This window comes from Phoenix dactylifera, chromosome 12, assembly GCF_051530095.1.
Source record: "Phoenix dactylifera cultivar Ajwa chromosome 12, Ajwa_hap1_PhDact_Kaust_v1.1, whole genome shotgun sequence".
Lineage (NCBI taxonomy): Eukaryota > Viridiplantae > Streptophyta > Magnoliopsida > Arecales > Arecaceae > Phoenix > Phoenix dactylifera.
In genome coordinates, this window is record NC_143201.1 from 8,141,628 (window position 1) to 8,166,348 (window position 24,721).

General features: G+C 41.1%; 1 protein-coding gene and 1 long non-coding RNA gene across 3 annotated transcripts; one reads left to right on the forward strand and one right to left on the reverse strand.

The window, feature by feature from the left end:
• Positions 1 to 6,656: 6,656 nt before the first annotated feature.
• Positions 6,657 to 21,733, reverse strand: LOC103715393 (uncharacterized). Of its 2 annotated transcripts, XR_016398067.1 has the most exons (3): positions 21,404 to 21,733; positions 7,005 to 7,105; positions 6,657 to 6,909 (listed from the first exon to the last, which is right to left on the reverse strand). It is a non-coding gene; the product is annotated as an uncharacterized LOC103715393 (long non-coding RNA). The 2 variants fall into 2 exon arrangements; XR_605377.6 differs by lacking the exon at positions 21,404 to 21,733 and having other exon boundaries at positions 7,005 to 8,221.
• A 1,075-nt stretch (positions 21,734 to 22,808) lies between these two features.
• Positions 22,809 to 24,540, forward strand: CYP94C1 (cytochrome P450, family 94, subfamily C, polypeptide 1). The gene has a single exon (XM_008803007.4). It carries the CDS (start codon positions 22,864 to 22,866, stop codon positions 24,424 to 24,426), a length of 1,563 nt encoding a protein of 520 aa, XP_008801229.4. The 5' UTR covers positions 22,809 to 22,863; the 3' UTR covers positions 24,427 to 24,540.
• Positions 24,541 to 24,721: the final 181 nt, after the last annotated feature.

A 24,721-nucleotide genomic window follows, 5' to 3' on the forward strand; every position in this document is an offset into this window, starting at 1 on the left:
CATTCGCAATTATGTCCTCCTCCTTGTTCATCTGCGCAACTCGGCTTTCAGGAATCCATGGATTTATCTGTCTTAGGCTTGCCAGCTTACTCAATATTCAGGCCAACATGTCTTTATTCTTGTCCCTGAAGAAAAATTCCAATTTTCCTAGCCATCATTGAGGGGAAGATTGTGAGAACCGGCTGAGCCGGCCTCAGGTAGGGCCGGTCCGATTGGACCCTACCCAATCTTAAGGACATCTAACCTCTATATTTACCACTAGGCCGGAAATTGGTGCCCTACCCATTTCTATTCCTAATAGAACTTGGGGCTCTCTCTCACCCCATGTTGAACCCACCGAGGGTCATCAGCCACAGCACTCTTTCATCACCCACAACACTCTTTCTCTTTCCCCTATTATTTTCTAATCAGGGCCAATTTAATTGTGTGTAGGTGGTCAGCCATCCAGACCTGGAGGAGACTAACCTAAGGTCCCTCAATTCGCTAAATAAGGTAACCTCTACTGCCTGATTTCATTAATTTATTTATTGAGAAGATATTATGGTTGCAAACTTAGATTTTTGGAAATTAGAAGAATTAGAAAATTAGCAACTAATTAATTATATTAGTGAAAGGGTCGATTTTCAGAATTTATTCAGGCATTAACTTTAGGTCAGCTAGGTGCATTAGATGTGCCTATGGATCAAGCTTAGCATGTTAATTGACTGCACTATTAGTTGAGGTAAGAGTCCTTGTACACAATCACTCACATGGTTATTGATTTTACATATGTTGACTAGTATGATATATTTCACCTCTACATAATTCTTTGTTATGCATTACTTATGAATGCATGCCATGAATAAATAATTTATAAAGAAACTATGACTAAAATAGGGTGGGGGTGTTGGACTTGCTACAATGAGGGTTTACTAGTCACAAGCTATAGCATAACACTCTTATGCTTGCCAATCACAGGCTGAAATGTGACAACCAACCATAAGCTAAAGTGTGGCACAAGTGATGTGAGGACTCACCTAATGAGTGCTGGAGCATGTGGTCATGGTTAAGTCCAATGCAAAAACATAATATTAAGATAATTATGATATAATAATGAGAGGGGGAAAGGAGAGCATTTGGATTTGCCGACAATGAGGGTTGTTAGTCATGGTTTGGAGTGTGGCACTTTGATTTTGATTGCTAGTCACAAGCTGAAATGTGTCACTTTGCTTGCCACACAGGCTTAAGTGTGGTATGAGTGATGTAGAGTTTTTACCTGCCATGGGGTGGAACACGGCCGTGGCTAGTCTAGATGCCAGAAATAAGATGTCGGATCTAGCTTGCTATAATCAGATAATAATAAATAATCTAATTGAGATTGCTGCTGGATGGAGTTGCTGATTTGGTGACACATGAGATCTTTATAAAATAAGGAAATGCTACCTTGGTTATGTTGAACATTTTCTGGACTTGGTAAATATATATTATATTATGAAATTGTCGGCATATGAATCTCATAATAGCTATACTTTGATATTATTTTGGCATTTACATATCTATTAAGAAATTGTTATCTTATTCCTGCCTGTGTGTATGCATGTGTGGGATTCTTATATATTGAGCAGTTAGCTCATATTATTTTTATCTTTTTTTAGAGCTGCAAGAGACTCAGCTTCACTAGGTCAATACTGGATTTTGGAGTGAGAATATTAGTTAGATTTTGTCACTGGTACTAGATGTAACTGAACCCTGTATTTTGCATACTTTTTATGAAATGTCTTGTTTATCTTAATTTCTAACTGCTATCATTAAGTAATTGGTTCGGATCTACAGGCCTTGCGTACTCTTTAGGGGTATATACCCTAGGGAGCATGCAACTGTGTTACGTGCCAAGCCTGGGTGGTGGTTTTGGGGTGACAAAGATCACATTGTGAAAGTTTTGTCAACATAAAAGCAAAAATCTTTCAATATTTATTGAGAAGGTAATAAAGATTTTCAAGTTGCTTCTCTTATTTGTTTTTAAACTTTCGCTAAAACTTTTATGCTTTATTGTTATTTATATTTTTTCCCAATCTATATAAAAATAATTTAGCAATATGAGTGAAATATAATTGCATTATGCAAATTAAATAATGTCATGTCAAAACTTTAACAATGTTTTACAGGAAGATTGCTACAATAATAGAGAACAAACAATTTGACTCGAACTAACTGCCAAGTTATGTAATTTAATGATTTTATCATAGAAAATATGAAATTTATTCCTAAATTATTGATAATCATACTCAGTTGTATTACTATTCGCTAAGGTGCTGCGAGAATAATAATCTCAACTTGATTATGCATTAGGAACTGATTTATTACTAAATTGATTTTTCAGATTCCTAGTGCTCCTGTTTTTTGATTGCTTTTAATCTTGCTACTTGATTGATCTTCTTTTATAGCGTGCTTTTTTCTGCATGATTACTTCTCATTGACTTCCAACATTTGCTAACTACTCATATCAACTATTAGCTCAGATCAATGGACGGGAAACAAAACATTCATATGCTTTCTTTTCCTGATGTATCTAGAAAAGGATTCTGCAAGGGGCAACAGAGCTGAATGGAAAGAGCATTGCTTGTTGGCCCTTTTATTTCCTCGCCTACAAAGCTTGTAGAGTTTGATAATAGATTCTTACTTGCAATTTTAGTCAGAAAAAGCAAAAGATGTCAAGAGATATCCAACAAAATCAACAATATATGCGTTCAAACTTAGAGCGTATTTGGGACCATTTTTTTAAAAAAAATTAGGAACATAGAGTCTGATGCAAAAAAGTTGTTTGGTTATCTTATTTCTATTTTTTTAAGTAACATTCATTATTAAAAATAAAAAAATATGGAAGAAATTTTTTTTCACTTCCACTTTTTCTAAAGTGACCATTTATTGCTCGTTTGGTTCGCGGGAAGCATTTTCCTTCCTAGAAATATGATTTCTGGGAAACAAATTCCTAGGAAGAGGATGCCTAGGAAAGTACTTTTGGTATGTTTGGTTGACCATGGGAAAGTGACAAATTTCCAAGGTGCTTATGTTTGGTTGGTCATCCACTTTTCTAGAAAAATTATATATAATTTCTATTATGCCCTTAGGCTTCCTTTTGTGCATCCAAACTCCCTTTGGCATCTCAACTTCCTCTGGCGTCCCAACTCCATTTATTTTGCTTCTATCTCAAACTCTTTCTGACTACTCCAGCTACCTTCCGTCCCACCATCGTTTTGCTCTTTACTCCTTTGGTGCCACTCTCTTCATCACCCTACGCATTTTTATCAACTATCTCCTCACTTCACGCATTCCCCTCTCTGCTGTTACCGGCCTCTTTGTCCTCAATGCCTACTTCATCTCCAACACCTCCATCGAGACCCTCATTGCCTGTGTCCTCTGCTCCCTCTCCTGCTCCTCCCCTATCCCAATCCGCGCCTTCTCCAACTAGCCCCATGCAATGGTTGCCAGCTTCACCAAGTCTGAGCGCATCCTCAAGTGCCTATTCCTCTACCATCTCCACCTGTAGCATCCTTTTTCTTAGTTCTATTGTTAAGAAATGATAAAGACTACCAAATATGTTTCCCTTATCAAAAATATGAAAAACATAGAAACAAAATTTTTGTTTCTATTTTTTTTCTTAAAAAGAATAGTGATAGTGATGCCAAACGCAACCTTAGCATTTACGGAGTTGCATGTTGAATTCATAACTCGAATTGGTATGCGAAAGATCACTTCTAAACCATGCTTTTTAAATATTTGACTACACTTCAGCAACTGGAGTTTAATGAAGTGTTTTAGAACTAATGAGAGAATTGAAGAAATGGAAAGCACTAAAGGACTTGTTTGGCAACATGGTCATTTTTGTTTTTTTTGTTTCTTTACAAATTAGTGAAATATCATATGAAAATTGATGCTAAAGATAGCATTTGCACATAACTTCTGTTATGCCTGCCTTTATTTTCACTCTTTTCTAAAAGCAAGAAATATTAGCTATTAAATGCTTTATAAATATTTTACAAATAATATGAAGATCAGAAGGGCCTTATCACACATGATGTTGCTCAGCCTAGTTCATTTTTCTTCTTGGGAAGAGGAGGATGCAGAATTTTTTGTGAGATAGATGATGAAGGTCATTTAACCAATATCTTTTGGTTTGACATTGTATTGACTGTCAAATTTTGGGTGGTGTGGTAGTCTTTGAAAGCCCCTACTGAAGAAATAGTTATTCCATGCCCTTCATCCCATTCATTGGAGTGAATCATCATCGAAGTACCAATTTATTTGATTGCGGGTATAATTCAGTTAAGTCTGTTTCAATGGTTGCTATCTGTATTTTTTTTTTTTGGGGTATATATGGGGGTCTTGAAGAACCAAAGCAAAAAAAAGAACAGGGAAAAGGCAATGCACTAGAAGTCCCCTAATTCTGTCATTACTGATAGCGATCATATTATGCGCAAAGCAATTAAAAGATTGCTGCTTGAGAAAACTCCTCATTTGTGCACTTGGGATATTGAGAAAAATATGGAAGCTACATGAAGGGATTTGTTATAGAACAATTCCAGTCTTCCGTGTTCTATATATTAACACCAAGTGGATCCAAAAAGGCCAATATTATAACTCCAGATCTTACCACCTTTAATTGATTTTGATTTTGCCAATGATACAAGAAGAAGATTTGTTATGCCAATGGAGGCTGTAAGTTAAATAAAGAAGCAAGGAGGTAGTTATTGATGATGGAAATGGGATGTACATAATGAACACAGAAAAGTTGTCCTAAGTAATAGAACCACTACCTAATTCTTGAATTTCGGAGATTAAGAGGAACTTCGTCTCTTTTTGAATCAATTGATCACGTTATCAAAGAGTTGTCGATGCTATTTTACTGACCAGCTACTCAAATGATTTAGTACATGATGTTAATTTTCATGGAGAAGTTAAATCATTTTAGAGTAATAACAGCAGTGAAACCAAAATTTGCATTAGCTCTTATAGTCTATCTACATGTCCATGTATACTTGCCAACGGATTCAGATAATTCCTGGATTTGGTTGTATGTATTGCATCATGATGATAATCATGATGGATTAAAATATTGCTTCTAATAAATCTTTCATCATTGAATTGAAAGTAAACCCATGACAACATGTTTTTTGTATTCCTTCCACGTTGTACTTGTGGAGGTTTATCTGCACCTTAAAATATGTATGCTAATCAAGAGGATGCCTTTGGTTTTCCTTCATTTCTCCTGCAAATGTGTTAATAGTATGTCTAGATTTTGCTTTGCTGGAAGATAAGTGGTTGCAGAGTGTAAGGACCCGTGCGGGCGTGTGTTTAGTCCTACATCGGTTATTCGCTGGGTAGATCTTGGGTACTTATACAGGATCAAGGAACCCAAATAATAACTTCCGGCTAGCCATTTTGGGTGAGGTCCTGGGTTGTTACAAATGGTATTAGAGCGGACCCGGCCCATAACCTATGTGGACTAGGGGACACTGCAGCACGGATCTATTGGGGCTGACCACGGGCCAATCGTGGTGTTTGTGATTAGATTTGAATAGATATGAACCCTTAGCCTGACGAGGACGTCAGGGCTTGAACGGGGGGAGTATGTAAGGACCCGTGCGGGCGTGTGCTTAGTCCTACATCGGTTATTCGCTGGATAGATATTGGGTACTTATACAGGATCAAGGAACCCAAATAATACCTTCTGGCTAGCCATTTTGAATGAGGTTCTAGATTGTTACAAATGGTATCAAAGCAAACTCGGCCCATAGCCTATGTGGACTAAGAGATACTGCAGCACAGGTTAATAAACATTGACCACATGTCTATCATGGTGTATGTGATTAGATTTGAATGGATATAAACCCTTAGTCTGATAAGCACGTCAGAACTTAAACGGGGGGAGTATGTGAGAACCCGCGCGGTCGTATGTTTAGTCCCACATCGGTTATATGCCGAGAAGATCTTGGGAACTTATACAGGACTAAGGAACCCAAATAATAACTTCCGGCTAGCCATTTTGGGTGAGGTTCTGGGTTGTTACAAATGGTATCAGAGCGGACCCGGCCCATAACTTATGTGGACTAGGAGACACTGCAGCACGGATCCATTAGGGTTGACCACGGACGGATCGTGGTGTTTGTGATTAGATTTGAATGGATTTGAACCCTTAGCCTGACGAGGACGTCAGGGCTTGAACGAGGGGAGTATGTGAGGATCCGTGCGGGCGTGTGTTTAGTCCCACATCGGTTATTCGCTGGGTAGATCTTGGGTACTTATACAGGATCAAGGAATTCAAACAATACCTTCTGGCTAGCCATTTTGGATGAGGTCCTGGGTTGTTACAAATGGTATCAGAGCGGACCCGGCCCATAACTTATGTGGACTAGGAGACACTGCAGCACGGATCCATTGGGGTTGACCACGGACCGATCGTGGTGTTTGGGATTAGATTTGAATGGATTTGATCCCTTAGCCTGACGAGGACGTCAGGGCTTGAACGGGGGGAGTATATGAGGACCCGTGCCGGTATGTGTTTAGTCCCACATCGATTATTCGCTGGGTAGATCTTGGGTACTTATAGAGGATCAAGGAACCCAAACAATACCTTCCGGCTAGTCATTTTGGATGAAGTCCTGGGTTGTTACACAGAGTGAAGTCAAGAGTAATGAGAAAGCATATTATTCACGCTCAATATGGTACTTGAACAGTAATAATCTTCAACATCCATTCTGGATTTAATGTAACAATAGTCTATTTTATCTAGTTTGATACGTTGTATAAAGAGTTACATCAAGGTATGCTATTTTGGTAACACTTCTGTTACGCCCCGAACCCAACATCCAGGTCGATCACGTGACACGGCCGCATAAGCCCTAGACTGATGCCCAAGAGATTATGTAAGGCCTAAGATGAACAAATATCCATTAACAATGGTAATTAGACAAATAATTCAAATAAATAAATCCATCATATTCAAATAATCCATCTAGTTTAATTACATGATCTTCAAAGGTTCATCGGTATCAGAAAATGAACTAACTTATAACTTTGATGCTCGAACTTCATGCCCAACCCATCCAAAACTACGCATCCTATGACTCTGAAAGAAGCAGCAAAGAAGTACTGTGAGCTTTACAACCCTTTAAGAATCCCACATACTCACACTAATATAAATATAATATATTTAAAATAAAGATTAAATATAAACCATATCAAAATAAAGATAAAAATTATAAAATCTCACACCAGCTCCATAAAATCAATGTAAATATGCATCTATAAATATATGTCATCAAACTTATAACCTATTCCAAAAACATGTAAAATATTATCATATAGTAATTTTATATTTTTAATCTTTCATTTTTGTCCAAATTTTCGATCAACTATTATCATTCTAATTTAGACTATTCATGGTCATGCTTCAGCCCGTAACTGGCAAACCATAATTCCATGCTTCGGCCCGTGGTGGCAAACCAAAATATCCGCACTTTGGTTCACAGTGGCAAACCAATGTAACAACATTTATGATTCCTATAGTTAATATACTGTACTCCAAGCTTCACAAAGCTGAAGATCTTCCTAAAAAAAAGATATTGCATTAATTTAATGGATCTTGCTGCACTTTTAGGTTTTATCCAAGAAGCGTCGATAAGTCCTGTGATTGGTTCAACTAGTACTGATAGTATCCTTCGTGAGCTTTTTATAAGTTTTAAAATTTTCAATTTGTTTATGACATTGTTACACTGTTAAACACCATCCATCTCTGTCCTGACGGTGAGTTTTATTCATAGGATATATTCAGGTCAAATAAATAATCAAATCAGGGCATATTAATAAACTGATAATTACAAAGATATTAATACAGTAAAAATTAATTCTACAGATTCTTGATTTTTATGAGTCCTATAGTCGGTATGTTGTATTTTGAACTTCACAATGCTGAAGTTCTTTTATAAAACCAGATATTGCATTAATTCAATAGAACTTACTGCACTTTAGGTTTTATGACAAGCATAATTTGATCAGGTGTTTTCTTTAAATATAGAAGTTGTTTAGGATGCTGAAATGAAATATACTCCAATTTAACATGCCTATTAGGTCAATGACTCATTTAGTCCTGTCCTTCTTAAGGAAAGCAACAATGACTCTAGCAATGAGGGATATTGAAATGTGATTGTTCCTCGGTATGCAAGACTTTTGGATCGAAGACTGTTAATATTGTCACGCCCCGAACCCGTCACCCGGGTCCGGCACGCGACCGGCCGCATGAGCCCTAGAGCAAGGCCCTAAAGATCATGCAAGGCCTAAGATAAACAACAATTCCAATAATTTCATAAATGCCAAAATCAAAGATTGATGTAATTCAATCAAATCCAGCTACAATGTACTGATTTATTACATAATTTCAAATGTCCATAAATAAAAGATAAATTGACTTCTAACTATCTAGCAGTCTGACTCCAGATCGAGCTCACTTCTTATCCCATCCGATAGATTCTACGAATCCAGTGCCTCTGAAAAAAATGGAAGTGTAGTATGAGCTTTTCCAGCCCAGTAAGAATCCCAACAGCCATACACAACAAAATCATAAAATAATCAAGTATCAAAATATATATATCATTTCATCATTTCAAAAGCTCAACAAACAACAAATGTATGTAATCAGTACATATACACAAATCCTTTTTCACATTATGTGATCCATTCCTGTATTACTCAAATTCCAAAGTTTTCAAACTTTTCATTTCTGGCGTTGGACTAACCAAGATCATGTCCCAGTCCAAGACTGCACAAATCCCACGCATAAGCTCGTGGCAGCTATCCCACGCGTAAGCCCGTGGAGGCTATCCTACGCATAAGCTCGTAGAGGCTATCCCACGCGTAAGCCCGTGGAGGCTATCCTACGCATAAGCTCGTAGAGGCTATCCCACGCATAAGCCCGTGGAGGCTATCCCACGCATCAGCTCGTGGCCGCTATCCTACGCATAAGCTTGTAGAGGCTATCTCATGACAAGGTTAGTCCAACCCATATTACATGTCTAGTTTTACATGTTCAATCACATTCCCATCACATCACATATTTTCATAAATTTTCAAAAAATATGTTATTTCTTCCCAAATGAATTTATCTCAATATTTTCATTATAAACAACATGCACGCCTCATAGGTGCCGCATCAACTCATAAACAATAACAACATAATAATGAAAATATGTTGATAAAAATTCGTCTCATATGTATCATATCAACTCACAAGCAATAAACCGGTGCTTGGATCTTACCCGGTGTAAATATACTTCTTTCTATTCCCTTGTCAGCTTTCCGATTTCCATTCCCATGCATTTCTTAGGGCTTTCGGGGCATCAAAACCGTAAATAAATCCAACGATAAATCAATATACGCATAGAAGTGCTCAGATGTAGGGATTCTTACAGAAATTGTAGACTGACTCAAACACAGTCCGAATCGCAACCTACGCGCTGGGGTGCTGAGTCCCCTGATCAAAACCTCCTGGCTCCGCCGACTCTTCCTCTACAACATCAATTATATTTCACAAACTAAATTATTCAATATTTAAATATTCTAAACCATAATTCTCATCTGTTATGGGGTCCATCATCAGGTCCCCAAACATCTCAATCCTCCCAGATCTAGGGCAGTCGGGATAGTCCGACTCCCATCTTGTACCACCGGCCTACGTCGTCGCCAGCCGTGGCCGCTGCCACGCCGGCGATGATGGCCGGTCCCGGTAAAGAGACCAACATAAAGGAATGATTCCTCTCTCTTCATGGTTGGGAGTACATCTCCCTCCATCAAATCTCTTTGGTCTAAGGGTAATAGCCATGGTGGCTGTGCCCTTTCCTTCCCCAACCCGACAACACCACAGCCACCACTAGCCACATCATCGCCGGCCAAGAGAAGGAGGGAAGAAGAGATATCTTCTTCTTCTTCTTCTTATTCCCCCAAGAATCGGCATGCTTTCCTCCCTTCCTCCTCCCCCTTCACCCACGGAAGACCACCCTGAGGGTGGCTCGGCTCCCCCCACCCGCCAGCAACCACCTCACCGTCGTCGCCGGCCGGCAGCCAACCGATGAGAGGAAGAGAAGGGAGATGGGATCACGAGGTAGGAGATCTCGGTCCACCTCTCTCCATCCCCTCTAAAACCCTAGAAATCCCTCTCCGATCCTCACAGCAACCTGACCAACCCCACCGCCATAGATCCCGGCCAATCCCGGTGGCCGGCGGCGGCACAATCCGGAAGAGAGAGGCCGAAACTGGGGTACCCTGTTTCGGGCTCTTCTCCGACGATTCACCGACCAAACACCCCATCAACAAGGCCCTAATCCTAGCAAATGAAGCATAAAGAAGGAAGCCACACTTACCTCGGTCCGACGGCATGCTCCGGCGGCCTTTCCGGCGAGCAATCGGAGGAGGAAATCCGTGAGCACACGCACGGGTCCAAAGCTTTTTCTCCCGTTTGCGGGAGGTCTTCACCGAAGAAAACTTCCTCCGTGGCCGGCCGGATCTCGGTCTCCTCTCCAGCGATCAACCCCTCCGGCGACCAACCTCTCCCCGGACGCTGCCGCCGCCGCTCTCCCCCTTCCCTTTTTTTTTTTGTGTTTCTTCTCCCACGATCGTGCCCTAGGCACGATCGTATATGGTGGATGGGCCCGGTCTTTTCGGGCCGGCCCGTCCACCTCTCTCTTTTTTTTTTCTTTTCTTTTTTTTCCTGGGTATCACATACTCTCCCCCTTAAAAAAAATTTCGTCCTCGAAATTAACTTACTTGAAGCCTCAAACTTTAAAAATATGCATCCGTTATATCATCCCCGAGATCTCAAGTAGTCTCCCTCTCGGAGTACCTACTCACAAGATTTTGACATACAAAAATCATAGCATCTCAAAACTTGATCCTTTCTATTTACCACACGTAGTAAGTTCTTTTGGTATCCTTCAAAAGAATTCCAAACTCCCAACCTTGGATTAAAATGCCATAATTATATCCCAAGAAATTAATTTCTCTTGATTCTACATAGAGATCATAATTGACTTGACAGAAATAGGAGAAATCTTTAGTATCAAATGCTCTTAATATTCTATAAACATTTTTCTTTTCTTTCTCCCACATCATTCCAACAATAAAAGATCCATAGAATCAACAACATTCTCCTGAAACTAACTCAAGTATTTCATCATAATGCCTTTTAGATCAAATATTAATGATCTTAACCAGTGTCAAAATAAGTCAAACCACCACACTTCCGCTGCACTCTCTGATTTAATTTATTTAATTCTCTAAAGTCACAAAATGATTTCTGACTAAAGTATCACTTTGCATTGAGACTAAGAAACTCCAAATTTCAAATTTCCAAGTAGAACTAGAGCAAAACCTCTAGATCTTTTTGTCCTCAATTTATATAGAGTGTACATACCATAACTAACCCCCGATCGTTTAGTCAAGTTTAAGGTCACTATGTGATCTCCACAACCTTTTTAGAATCCAAAATATCTAGGTTTGATTTAAAGGGGGTAATTCTTTGTATTCTCTTTGCAATTTAATTAGAAAATCTACTTTGATTTTCCTTCCGACAGAATTTATTTCAAATTCAATGGGTTAGAAGTCATTGAACCAATACACTATGATTAGAATTTAACTCGATCGATCTCCCGATCTTCCTTCACCAAGATTCTTAACATCCATCAGTAATGCTATATATGATAATTCATGTAAGCATCTCATGACCGAAGTCTCTACTCAATATGACATTTATTAGTGGCTTCATCAATAATGACAAAAGATCCCTGCTCAAATCTTAAACCTAGGCTTGAGTTTTAAATTAACACATCAAATAGTCTGCTACAATTATAAGTAAAATCCAGTAGCCCAATCCAAACATGAGAATTCAAATAATTAGAATTCTCCCATCAATATGCATACTCTATGGCCTCAAAATAATCAAATACATCCATAGGAAATAGACCTATTTGCAATATCCAACATGCCAACACCAGATATAATCCACATACATTTTCAACTTCGAAGAACGTTCCTTTCAATATTATGAAATCTCCTTAGCTTATTCCAATACTAAATCAACGTACAAATCCCACTCTAATAATTAGCAGCAAAACCAAAAGTATGATCACATCAAAACCCACATCAAATTTGAACTTTCAAATCATTTAAATAATATCTGAACATGGTATACTCGATATGCCATTGCTGACCTACACTTATCTTAGGTCAAACCTCTCTTATCATGATCAAAGACAATTTATACTTTCCTTCCGTATGCATCGAAAACCAAACCGATGCATACATTTTATCACAATGCCCAGTGATCTTACACCGTAAGCACTGAATTTAATTATCATGTTTCAAGTAATCATAACCTTAAGCTATGATATATTTCTGTCACAATACCTAATGATCTTAAACATATGCTCAGATTCCAACTGGTCACATTTTCCAACAATCTTAAACCTCAAACTTTAATGCCACTAAGGCCACAGTCCCTAGTGGTCTTAAACCTTAGATTATAATATCATTCTTGTAACAATCTCAAGTGATTATAAACCAAATCTCTGATAGTTTTTCTATCATAATTCTCCACTGATACTCACCTGAACATAAACCCTAGGATACCTTAACCTTAAGCTCTGATACCACTCTGTCACGCCCCGAACCCGTCACCCGGGTCCGGCACGCGACCGGCCGCATGAGCCCTAGAGCAAGGCCCTAAAGATCATGCAAGGCCTAAGATAAACAACAATTCCAATAATTCCATAAATGCCAAAATCAAAGATTGATGTAATTCAATCAAATCCAACTACAATGTACTGATTTATTACATAATTTCAAATGTCCATAAATAAAAGATAAATTGACTTCTAACTATCTAGCAGTATGACTCCAGATCGAGCTCACTTCTTATCCCATCCGACAGATTCTACAAATCCAGTGCCTCTGAAAAAAATGGAAGTGTAGTATGAGCTTTTCCAGCCCAGCCCAGTAAGAATTCCAACAGCCATACACAACAAAATCATAAAATAATCAAGTATCAAAATATATATATCATTTCATCATTTCAAAAGCTCAACAAACAACAAATGTATGTAATCAGTACATATACACAAATCCTTTTTCACATTATGTGATCCATTTCCGTATTACTCAAATTCCAAAGTTTTCAAACTTTTCATTTCTGGCGTTGGACTAACCAAGATCATGTCCCAGTCCAAGACTGCACAAATCCCACGCATAAGCTCGTGGCAGCTATCCCACGCGTAAGCCCGTGGAGGCTATCTTACGCATAAGCTCGTAGAGGCTATCCCACGCGTAAGCCCGTGGAGGCTATCCTACGCATAAGCTCGTAGAGGCTATCCCACGCATAAGCCCGTGGAGGCTATCCCACGCATCAGCTCGTGGCCGCTATCCTACGCATAAGCTCGTAGAGGCTATCTCATGACAAGGTTAGTCCAACCCATATTACATGTCTAGTTTTACATGTTCAATCACATTCCCATCACATCACATATTTTCATAAATTTTCAAAAAATATGTTATTTCTTCCCAAATGAATTTATCTCAATATTTTCATTATAAACAACATGCACGCCTCATAGGTGCCGCATCAACTCATAAACAATAACAACATAATAATGAAAATATGTTGATAAAAATTCGTGTCATATGTATCATATCAACTCACAAGCAATAACATCAAAACCGTAAATAAATCCAACGATAAATCAATATACGCATAGAAGTGCTCAGATGTAGGGATTCTTACAGAAATTGTAGACTGACTCAAACACAGTCCGAATCGCAACCTACGCGCTGGGGTGCTGAGTCCCCTGATCAAAACCTCCTGGCTCCGCCGACTCTTCCTCTACAACATCAATTATATTTCACAAACTAAATTATTCAATATTTAAATATTCTAAACCATAATTCTCATCTGTTATGGGGTCCATCATCAGGTCCCCAAACATCTCAATCCTCCCAGATCTAGGGCAGTCGGGATAGTCCGACTCCCATCTTGTACCACCGGCCTACGTCGTCGCCAGCCGTGGCCGCTGCCACGCCGGCGATGATGGCCGGTCCCGGTAAAGAGACCAACATAAAGGAATGATTCCTCTCTCTTCATGGTTGGGAGTACATCTTCCTCCTTCAAATCTCTTTGGTCTAAGGGTAATAGCCATGGTGGCTGTGCCCTTTCCTTCCCCAACCCGACAACACCACAGCCACCACTAGCCACATCATCGCCGGCCAAGAGAAGGAGGGAAGAAGAGATATCTTCTTCTTCTTCTTCTTATTCCCCCAAGAATCGGCATGCTTTCCTCCCTTCCTCCTCCCCCTTCACCCACGGAAGACCACCCTGAGGGTGGCTCGGCTCCCCCCACCCGCCAGCAACCACCTCACCGTCGTCGTCGGCCGGCAGCCAACCGATGAGAGGAAGAGAAGGGAGATGGGATCACGAGGTAGGAGATCTCGGTCCACCTCTCTCCATCCCCTCTAAAACCCTAGAAATCCCTCTCCGATCCTCACAGCAACCTGACCAACCCCACCGCCATAGATCCCGGCCAATCCCGGTGGCCGGCGGCGGCACAATCCGGAAGAGAGAGGCCGAAACAGGGGTACCCTGTTTCGGGCTCTTCTCCGACGATTCACCGACCAAACACCCCATCAACAAGGCCCTAATCCTAGCAAATGAAGCATAAAGAAGGAAGCCACACTTACCTCGGTCCGACGGCGTGCTCCGGCGGCCTTTCCGGCGAGCAATCGGAGGAGGAAATCCGTGAGCACACGCACGGGTCCAAAGCTTTTTCTCCCGTTTGCGGGAGGTCTTCACCGAAGAAAACTTCCTCCGTGGCCGGCCGGATCTCGGTCTCCTCTCCGGCGATCAACCCCTCCGGCGACCAACCTCTCCCCGGACGCCGCCGCCGCCGCTCTCCCCCTTCCCTTTTTTTTTTGTGTTTCTTCTCCCACGATCGTGCCCTAGGCACGATCGTATATGGTGGATGGGCCCGGTCTTTTCGGGCCGGCCCGTCCACCTCTCTCTTTTTTTTTCTTTTCTTTTTTTTTTTCCTGGGTATCACAAATATCCACTAATGTTTAGAAGAGAACTGATTCCTATCGACCCCTGCAATATCATCAACATTAATTAACTGGTTATATGAAATGAGAATGTAATTAAGCTTTTCACGTGATTGAGCATGAAACAGGCAGACTGATTCTTCAATACATTTACCAACTGAAAACAGGTGGCCTAGCGCACAAGGCTCTCATTATTGCTGGATTTGAGAAAGTTAGATATGTATAGCCTTACCCCTGCATATCGCGAGAATGTTTCTGTAATTCTACTCGTGACTTACAGGTTACAATGGAGTAACTTTATTGTTGCGGGGTTTCACCCCGGCAACAGCCTGCACACCGGCCGAGCAGGAAAAGCACCTGCATCCCTCCCGAGATATTGTCCGCTCTAGAATTGCCGACGGCACGCCAGGGGGGCCGCGGAGGTACTGCCCCTGGACCGTACGGCGCGGGGTCCGCAGAGGTGCTGCCCCTACCCTCACGGTTTTGCCCTTCAAAAGGCGCCTCGTAAAGAAAGATTTTAGGCCTCCTTATTATAAGGCACAGACCTTTCCGCTGATTAGCCGATGTGGGACTAAAGTTCGGAACCCCATCCCACAACACTTATTATTGCACCAAGGCTCACTCTTTATTTACTAATAGTGCACTAGCTATCAAAAATACATATTTTGACTTAATATCTATGTGCCAAACATTGCTACCAGTTCAACCAAATACATGTCCATGTGAAAGCATTCCTTCCAATACTTGTTAAATTTTTCTTGTATCTTTAAGGCCATCATCATCACAACTGCATTTGAACTCCTAGATTCTTCAATCAAGAGCATAAGTATTCTCCAAATTTTATAAAAATACAAATTTGTAGTTGAATTTTTTGTTTGTGAAAAAAATTCAGTTATATGATAGAAAACCTTTAAGAAGTTACAAATAATAATGCCTTGAGACCAATCTCCCTCAGTTAGTGCATCTTCAAAATTAGGATCCTCGGCCATAAGTCGCATAAATACATTCTTGAATTGTATAGTATCATTTAACATAAGATACTTAGAATTCCAATGAGTAGGTACATCTATGCATATCCTTTTCTTACCATTAATCTTGAATTGTTTCACATTTTTTATAAACAATTTCAACCTTGCTTGAGATGATTTTATATATTTAACAGCCTTATGGATCCTATGAATAGCACCTTTCACTATCTTCAACCCATCCTTCACAATCAAATTAAGAATATGTGCACAGCAACGCACATGAAAGAATTTACCATCCAAAAGTAAATCTTTTCTAAATTGTTTTTGAAGTTCTGTTGCTATAAATGTATTTGCTGACAAATTATTAAGGATGATTGAACCCAACCTTCTCTCAATATTCTAAGATAAAATACACCTAATGACTAAGCCAGTATGTGGTGAAGGAACCAACTTAAAATTAATAATATAATTTTTAAGTTTTCGATCATTAGTGATGTAATGTGGAGTGAGACACATATATCCCAATGTCTGATTTGATGTCCAGAATTAGATATTAAGTTGATTCTTCTATAATTCATCTTGAACAAATCTTCAAGTCTTCGTTTTTATTTTTCATATATTTTAAAACAATCAGAAGCCAATGTTATCCTTGAAACAATATGAAATTCTAGTCTAAAGTTCCTAATAAACATCTGAAAAGCTAGATGTTCAACTGTTACAAATGGCAACTCTTGTAGAATTACCATTCTTGCGAGGTCCTTATGGATTCTTTCTTGATCAAATGAATAGGGAGTTAACTCGTTCAATGCAACACTATCTATTGAAGTCACAGTGCCTATTAATATTTTTTTTTTCTATCAAGATATTTTTTTGCCTTACAGTTCTTTGTATGTTTGTGAAGATGACTTGTCCCATTTTTAGGATCGGCTGAAAAATAAAATAGCAATAATTGCATTTAGCCTTGTCTTTTTGGTTTTCTACCTCAATATTCACTACAAATGAATATTTAAAATAAACTAAACCTATGTAATAAAAGCAGGAGAGCAAATGATATGATCCATTTGTAAGCAAGCATACTAAAAAGTCCGCTAGCATCAAATCTCTACCAACTATCAAGTATTGAAAAATAGAAATTTCAGCCACATTATACACTGGTTGTATATAACTTACAGCACCTACTAGTTTTAAGTGTTTCAATTGTGCACTAGTTTATCTTTGTACGAGTTTTCATGGATATATAAAATGTATACACCCTATCGTAACACCTAACTCAAACAGTGCGAGATATTATAAATGTGACTACCAGGCTTTCTTTTTCTGATCATATAGTGCATTAATTAAAAAACTTCTCAAGTTTCAGAGGATCAAAACTCATAATTATCACCAAAATCCTAAGCCAAAGCTGCAAAAACATGGCCAAGTAAAATTCATCTGCACCTTGGATTGCAGAAATGTGACAATTCCTTCACACTATGTTTTCACTTCTCATAAACCAAAATCCAGGAAAATAAATATAAGTTGTCATCTAAAGAGCAATTAATCTAGAGAAGGGGATAAGACCTCCTTAATCAATCTGCACACAACATTTTCTCTACAATTGATGGCAGTCAAACATGCAGTGGCAAATGAGAACACTTCAAGATGATGTTGTCATAGCATGTCCCAAGTTAAACTTCAAACACAGCCAATATTATTGTCACGGAACAATTAACTAATCATGCAAATAGAACAAATTAACTAGAAGGAGATGTCTCATTCTTCCCATAGGAAAAAAAATGCATTCACACAGAAAGTCAGGTGGAAAACAGAGCCAAGATCGGCACCTAGAAGCCCACTTACGCATTTCATCAAATAGTCAAAAATATCTAAAAAAATGCTGAAACCTAGGGTTATACAAGGACCCAAACTGGAGTAATATCTAGAGGAGGAAGACTTAGGGTTTCGAAGAATCGAAGAAGGGAGGAATATCTAGAGGAGGAGGAATCGAAGAAGAGAGAATGAAGGATAATAATGGAGGGCAAGTTGCAGATTTAGGGTTTCGGAGGAGGGAGATACTTTAGGAGAAGGGGCGAAGCACATCGGAGAGACTTGCTAAATCGCTGCAGGCTCTACGGTTTTGGACGAGCATGAAGGGAGAGATCGATCCGGAAAGGAAGGGTTTTCTCTAGGGTTCCTCCGCCTCAGCACTCAGGAGAGAAATGGAGAATCGGGAGTTGGGAAAGAATGGGGTAATGGATGGGCTAACAGAGATTACGAATGGGGCGATGGATCCCCTTCAAAAGAGAGCGAATAGGATTATGGGTCTGGCTAGCCTGGGCTGAAAGCTTAATCAAGCAATGAATGGGTTAAGGGCATGAGGACTCCTCACGGAAGCCGACTGTCTGAGCGATTTTTTCTGTGAGTTGCGGCTGCAGCCTGTGGGCCGCGGGTCTAAATGGGTAATCTGGGTTCAGGTCGGATTGAATCAGGTCATTAGATAAATAATCCAAAATTGACCCAAAAAATGGGTCGGGTCGGGTCCAGGTCGGGTCCAAATTGGGTTGACCCAAATCCGACCAAAAAAATAGAATGGTCCAATTTAGAACCCAACTCAGAGCTACATGCCCTCTAAAACAGATCGGGTTGGATTTCTATCATTAGCCTTGGATTTTTCGTTTCTTTTATTCTTACAACACGTCACATCTATTCATAAAAGGTGTCATGCTTGCACATCGCCTTTTCCCGGGTGCATTATTATGCAGGTGAGGTTGCTTCCAATAAAAAAGTAACACGTATGACAAACAGATATTTCTATCCACATATTAAGCGAAAGACGTTGCCTTTTCGTCACTTGCAACTCTATGTAAATACAAAGATCAAGCTTAATTGAGTTGATCAGTATATATGCTTAAGAGAAAATATTCTCATAATTATTAACAAACTCGTTGCTCAAAGAGAAATTTGGGTCGGCTTGGCTTTTTTGTTTACAAACTATCAACTTTTGTGACGTACAAAACTTGAAACCCCTGTAACATGGCATTTTAATCAAATTTCTTGGAAAACTTACAATAACAATGGAGGTGCTCTCGTGAGGCAGGAAAAGTATCTTAATAATTAAATAAAAAAACACTTAATTTAATTATCCCATCGCCTAGTTATGCTGTGCAAGTGTCCAGTTGAGCGACAGAATCACCATGATGTCACCATTGTTAAGACTTTAAATGCAACATCCCAATCAACACGGGAAGAAAACAAGAGCACATTGGACCCAACATGACTCTCGACCGTCATGGCCATGAAAAGCTAATGGATGAACCCTATGGAACTATTTGTTTCACAGTGTTAATTATATCAAACAGATCGATACTTACAAAACACCCATCCATCACCCTTTCGATAACATGATGGGACTCATACATGCATCCGCAAAAGGTAAACTGCCGACTGCCGCGACCAAAATTCCTTGCGTGCAGCTCTACATCTAGATTCTAGGACCCATTAACAATGCCACATAGATTTTTATGGCGTTGGATGTATTATGTTATATGGTGTACCTTTATATTGGCATTATACTGACATTATATTACGTATGGCAATGTACTAGAAAACATATTACAAAAGCTAACTGGGTGGGTCTCCGGCCAATACCTACTATGCTCACCCCATGATGATTACAATATTCTTTCTCCTATATTCTTTGTTAAAAAGATAGGAGGGCCCAAATTGGTTTTGATTCCCATATTGGACGATAGAATTTTTGTGAGGCCACGTGTTGGTTATTTGCGATAAGAAATTATATCATACACCACATGCATCACATAGAAGCACACGAGAGGACAAGAACTTATAAGATTTGTAGAATCTATAGAATGATAAATGGAGCCCACGGAAATAAAAAACCTGATTGATCTGATGCACTATTGCCATGATGCATAGGTGTAGAATATAATTTTGTGTGTGTGTGTGTGTGTGTGTGTGTGTGTGTGTGTGAGAGAGAGAGAGAGAGAGAGAGAGAGGTCAGTGTGACTCATGCGATGCTACGTCAAACCAAATTACTAGTCCATAATGTTTATCGGGTCATGGCCTGCTGGCATTTTTTAACCTTGTAAGTTCAAAATAACACCCCCCCCTCTTCCAGTTCTAGAAGCTAAGAATAATCCTCCTCCTCCTCCTCCTTCTTCTTCTTCTTCTTTTCTTTTGTTGTTGTTGTTGTTGTTGTTGTTGTTTGTAAAAACGATATTTCATATAAATCTAATGTGAGTACATACCTACCTTATCGCTTTCAACCTTATGTTTTTACTTTTTTTTTGTTTAATAATTTATGGAACCTCTCAATCCCACGTTACCCGTCCTTACTTCCCAACCCTCCCCTTGTTCTAGACCGCCCAACCTTCCCTTCGTTTCATTAAAGATTTAGACCCCTTGACCCATTTTTTCAAATATATTTTTCTAGTCTCTACCATTGGACTGTCACGCCCCGAGCTCGGAGTGTCACGCCCTGAGCTCGGAGCGTGACAGATGCCGCACGCTTCCATGGCGAGTCGTACAGGCGTGCAAGGCAGCTGATTATATCAAAGCGAATACAAATACTTAAAATTGATATAAATAATTAAAATATTCAAAGCAGTCTTATAAAGTTTCAAAATAGCATATGCGAATATAATTCAATGTCCAAGCTAATCTAACTAAAATGCCAATAACTGAAGGAATAATCGAAAAGTCTAGCGCACTCCCCAATCCCGTGCAATCAAGTCTCTGGATTTGAAAAATAGAGAAAATATAATAATGAGCTACGCTAGCCCAGTAAGCAACAAAATACCCCAGAGTGGGGTCAAAGCATATCAGATCAAATACAAAATAATGACTGAGAATAAATCACAAATAACATCGTTTTGCTCTTTTCAAAACTTATTATCATTTTTACCAAAAACTCTGATATCATAATCTCAACATAATAGGCTACAACCACGTAACCCATTGGCATGGGTTGCACAAAGTGCCAAAAACTACTATTGTTCGTCACCGGTGGTAACGGTGTCCAAAAATCACTATTCTAATCACCGGTGGTGCGGTGTCGAAACCGGTTCCTCGACAGGTCCAACGTATAATCCCCATTGGCGGGGCCAGAACAGAACAGAACAGATCATAGCCATGCTGAGAATGCATATATACAAAAATAGATTTCATAAATTGTCCAGTCATATTTTATGGATTTCATAGCATATAACATGATTTTCAAATAAAATTTAACATGCCTGACCCATTTTACTGAATACAAAATATATGTCAAAACTTAATTAGTTTATCAGATAATTTGGAAATCACACTTGAAGTACTAAGTTACTTACCTCTTCTCGCTTAACTCCTACTTCAGGTAGGCGGATCAGGTTCACATCTCCCCCCCCAGGGGCCCAGGTATCATATACGCCCCCAAAATAAAGAGCCTTGAGTACTAGAAGAAAAGCACCTATACCTAACAAAATTAAGTGAATACTCAAAATTGTAGTCATTTTATTTCCATCTTTCCATACATAACCGAAAAATGGAAAAGATTCTTCAAGAGTCTCAGGTCCAAGAAGCGCATGATAAATACCGCCAAAGCCTAAGACTACAGAGGAAATTAAGTGAAGTACTCCAGATACAAAGTATGGAAAGGTGTCTATAACTTCCCCCCCCGGACCTATACATTTAATTAATTTATTTGTTAATTTCAGAGCTAAGAAAAATCAAAAATAATACTATTGGATTTCGGGTTTCGAATTTCGGATTTCGGATTTGGACTGGGCCCAAGTTGGGCCCACACAGGGTACGGCCCAAATAGGGCCCTAATATGGCTGATCTGGGCCCAAATTGGGCCCACAATGGGTATGGCCCAACAAGGCCCAAAGTACTGCTCACGGCCCACAAATGGCCTCTCTTCTTTCTGATTCATCCAAGAACAGGGGAAGAAGGGAACAAGAAGGAAGGAGTAGGGAGCCGGCGAGGTGGCCGGCCTAGGTGGCGGAGGCTGATGCCCGATCGATGGCCAGCCGACCGCAGTGGCGGCCAGCAGCCACTGCGGTGACCGGCATGAAGATCTCGGTTTATGGGGACGAAATAGAAAAAATACGACATGATTAATCTTGGAATCAAAGGCTGGAGGGAGCTTACCGGCGGTGGCAGAGACGGCGGAAGGGAGATCTCGGCCGCGGCTGCTCGATCTGGCAGTTAAGCGGCGGTGGCGGCGCTCGGAACCGAGGGATGGATCACGAAACAGGGGAAGGTCGAGAAGGGGATTCGGACGGCACTCGGCCGGGAGAGCACGCCGGTCACCAGACAAAGGAGGAAGAGAAAGGAAGGAGAGGAAGAGGAGGAGACTGAGGAGAGGGAGGAAGGCTTGGAGGTGGTCTTAGGAGGAAGAAGAAAGGGGCTTTATAGCCTTATGGTAATGGCTCTCCGCCACGTGAATCGCGGTGGCCGAGCGAAATCCACGGCCGTGGATTGGCTAGAGGGGGGTACTGCGGGATGCCCGCGACGTCTTCGCCCCGGTGGCCCCCGAAGGAGTTGGAGAGGATCGTGGTCCTCTGCTTTGGTTCCTTCCAAAAGAAGCATGGGGCTAAAGTCGGCTGGGGATGCCGATTTCAGCCCCGTATATCACAGGACTAAGCCTTTTTGGATTGGTATTGGATAGATAAATAAGAAGGGAGTAATTACTACTATATAAATTACATTATAGAGGATGAGGATTGATTATAGATAGAACACACCTCCCCTCGGTTTCCTAGCTCTTTCCTCTCGTACTCTACAAGCCAAAAAAATCTAGTAGGATATGGAATTGGAAGCTCTCGAGTCCCATTTGTCCCTCTTCCTTTTCTCCTTCACTTCTATCTTTCTAGTCTTTACTCTTCTACTTCAGCTTCTAAGATCCCGGCCATGGTGGTGCAATTGTCCAGTCTGCGAGGCCTACGTGACATCGTCGTGGAGGGCCGATTTCGATAACCTCAGCGACTGGTACACCCACCTCCTCCGCCAATCGCCAACGCGCACCATTCACATCCATGTCCTCCGTAACACCATCACCGCAAACCCCGACAACGTCGAGCACATGCTTAAATCCCGATTCGATAATTATCCCAAGGGGAAGCCCTTCTCTTCGATCCTCGGCGATTTCCTCGGCCGCGGCATCTTCAACGTCGACGGTGACCTCTGGCGCTTCCAGCGCATGCTTGCCTCCGCCGAGCTGGGCTCGATGTCCGTCCGGTCCTTTGCCTTCCGCATCGTCTCCTCCGAGGTCTGCCGCCGCCTCCTCCCTCTCCTCGACTCAGCTGCCGACACCGGTCAGGTTCTCGACTTCCAGAACGTTTTCCGGCGGTTCGCCTTTGATAACATATGCAAGATTTCCTTTGGATTGGACCCAGGCTGCCTCGAGCTGTCGCTGCCCATGTCGGAGTTTGCGGCAGCCTTCGACACGGCCTCGAGGCTGTCGGCACGGCGCGCAGCGGCGACGGTACCCGCGATATGGAAGGCCAAGCGGCTTTTGAATTCGGGGTCGGAGCGGGAGCTCCGGCGAGCAATTCGGGTCCTCGACCTCCTCGCTGAGGAGCTCATCTGCCAAAGAAGGAAGCTTGGGTTCTCATCCTCCCATGACCTCCTCTCCCGCTTCATGGTCTCCGTTGACGACGACCGGTACCTCCGTGACATTGTCGTCAGCTTCATTCTCGCCGGCCGCGACACCGTTTCCTCCGCCTTGACGAGCTTCTTCATGCTGCTCTCACGACACCCGGCGGCCCAGTCCAAAATTCGCAGCGAGATTGAGCAGGTGACGTGGAGCGGCGGCGGCGGCGGCGCAAGCTATGATCAATTGAGAGAGATGCATTATGTGCGTGCAGCGCTCTATGAGAGCATGAGGCTGTACCCGCCGGTGCAGTTTAACTCGAAATTCTCCGTCGATGATGACATCCTGCCGGACGGGACATTCATTAGCAGGGGGACGAGGGTGACCTACCATGCATACGCCATGGGGAGGATGGAGGAGTTGTGGGGGACCGACTGCGGGGAATTCCGGCCGGAGCGGTGGATGAAGAACGGCGTGTTCGCATGCGAAAACCCGTTCAAGTACCCAGTGTTCCAAGGTGGTCTCCGCGTCTGTCTCGGAAAGGAGATGGCGCTGATGGAGATGAAGACTGTGATTGCGTCCGTAGTCCAGGGATTCGACGTCGACGTGATCGACGGGAGCCGGCCGCCAAAATTTTCCCCCGGCCTCACGGCCGGCCTGGAAGGTGGACTACCAGTCCGGGTGCGCCGCAGAAAGTATAAAGAGGGCTCCACTGCCTTGCCGCCAGAATTGCGGCCTAGGGCTTATTACCAATATTCATATGCTGGGACTTGCTGAAATGCACTTCTTTGCTTGGTTAGGGCTAATATTTATTGGCTAATCACATGTACAGAGAAATATTGTTTATTCGAATGTACCGTTATTAGTTATAATAAGTTGTTAGTTTTTCAAGAGTACAAATCTAATTGACTAAAACTTTGCTCTCTTGAATCATAGGGCTATGGTAGTTGTTACCCAGCAATATATTGACAGATTTACTACCCTATATTGATCACTTTGTATTGTATTCTTTATTTTAGTTACTACACAGAGGTAGAGTTCAAAGACAGAGAGCATCTAAAATAGGGAGGGT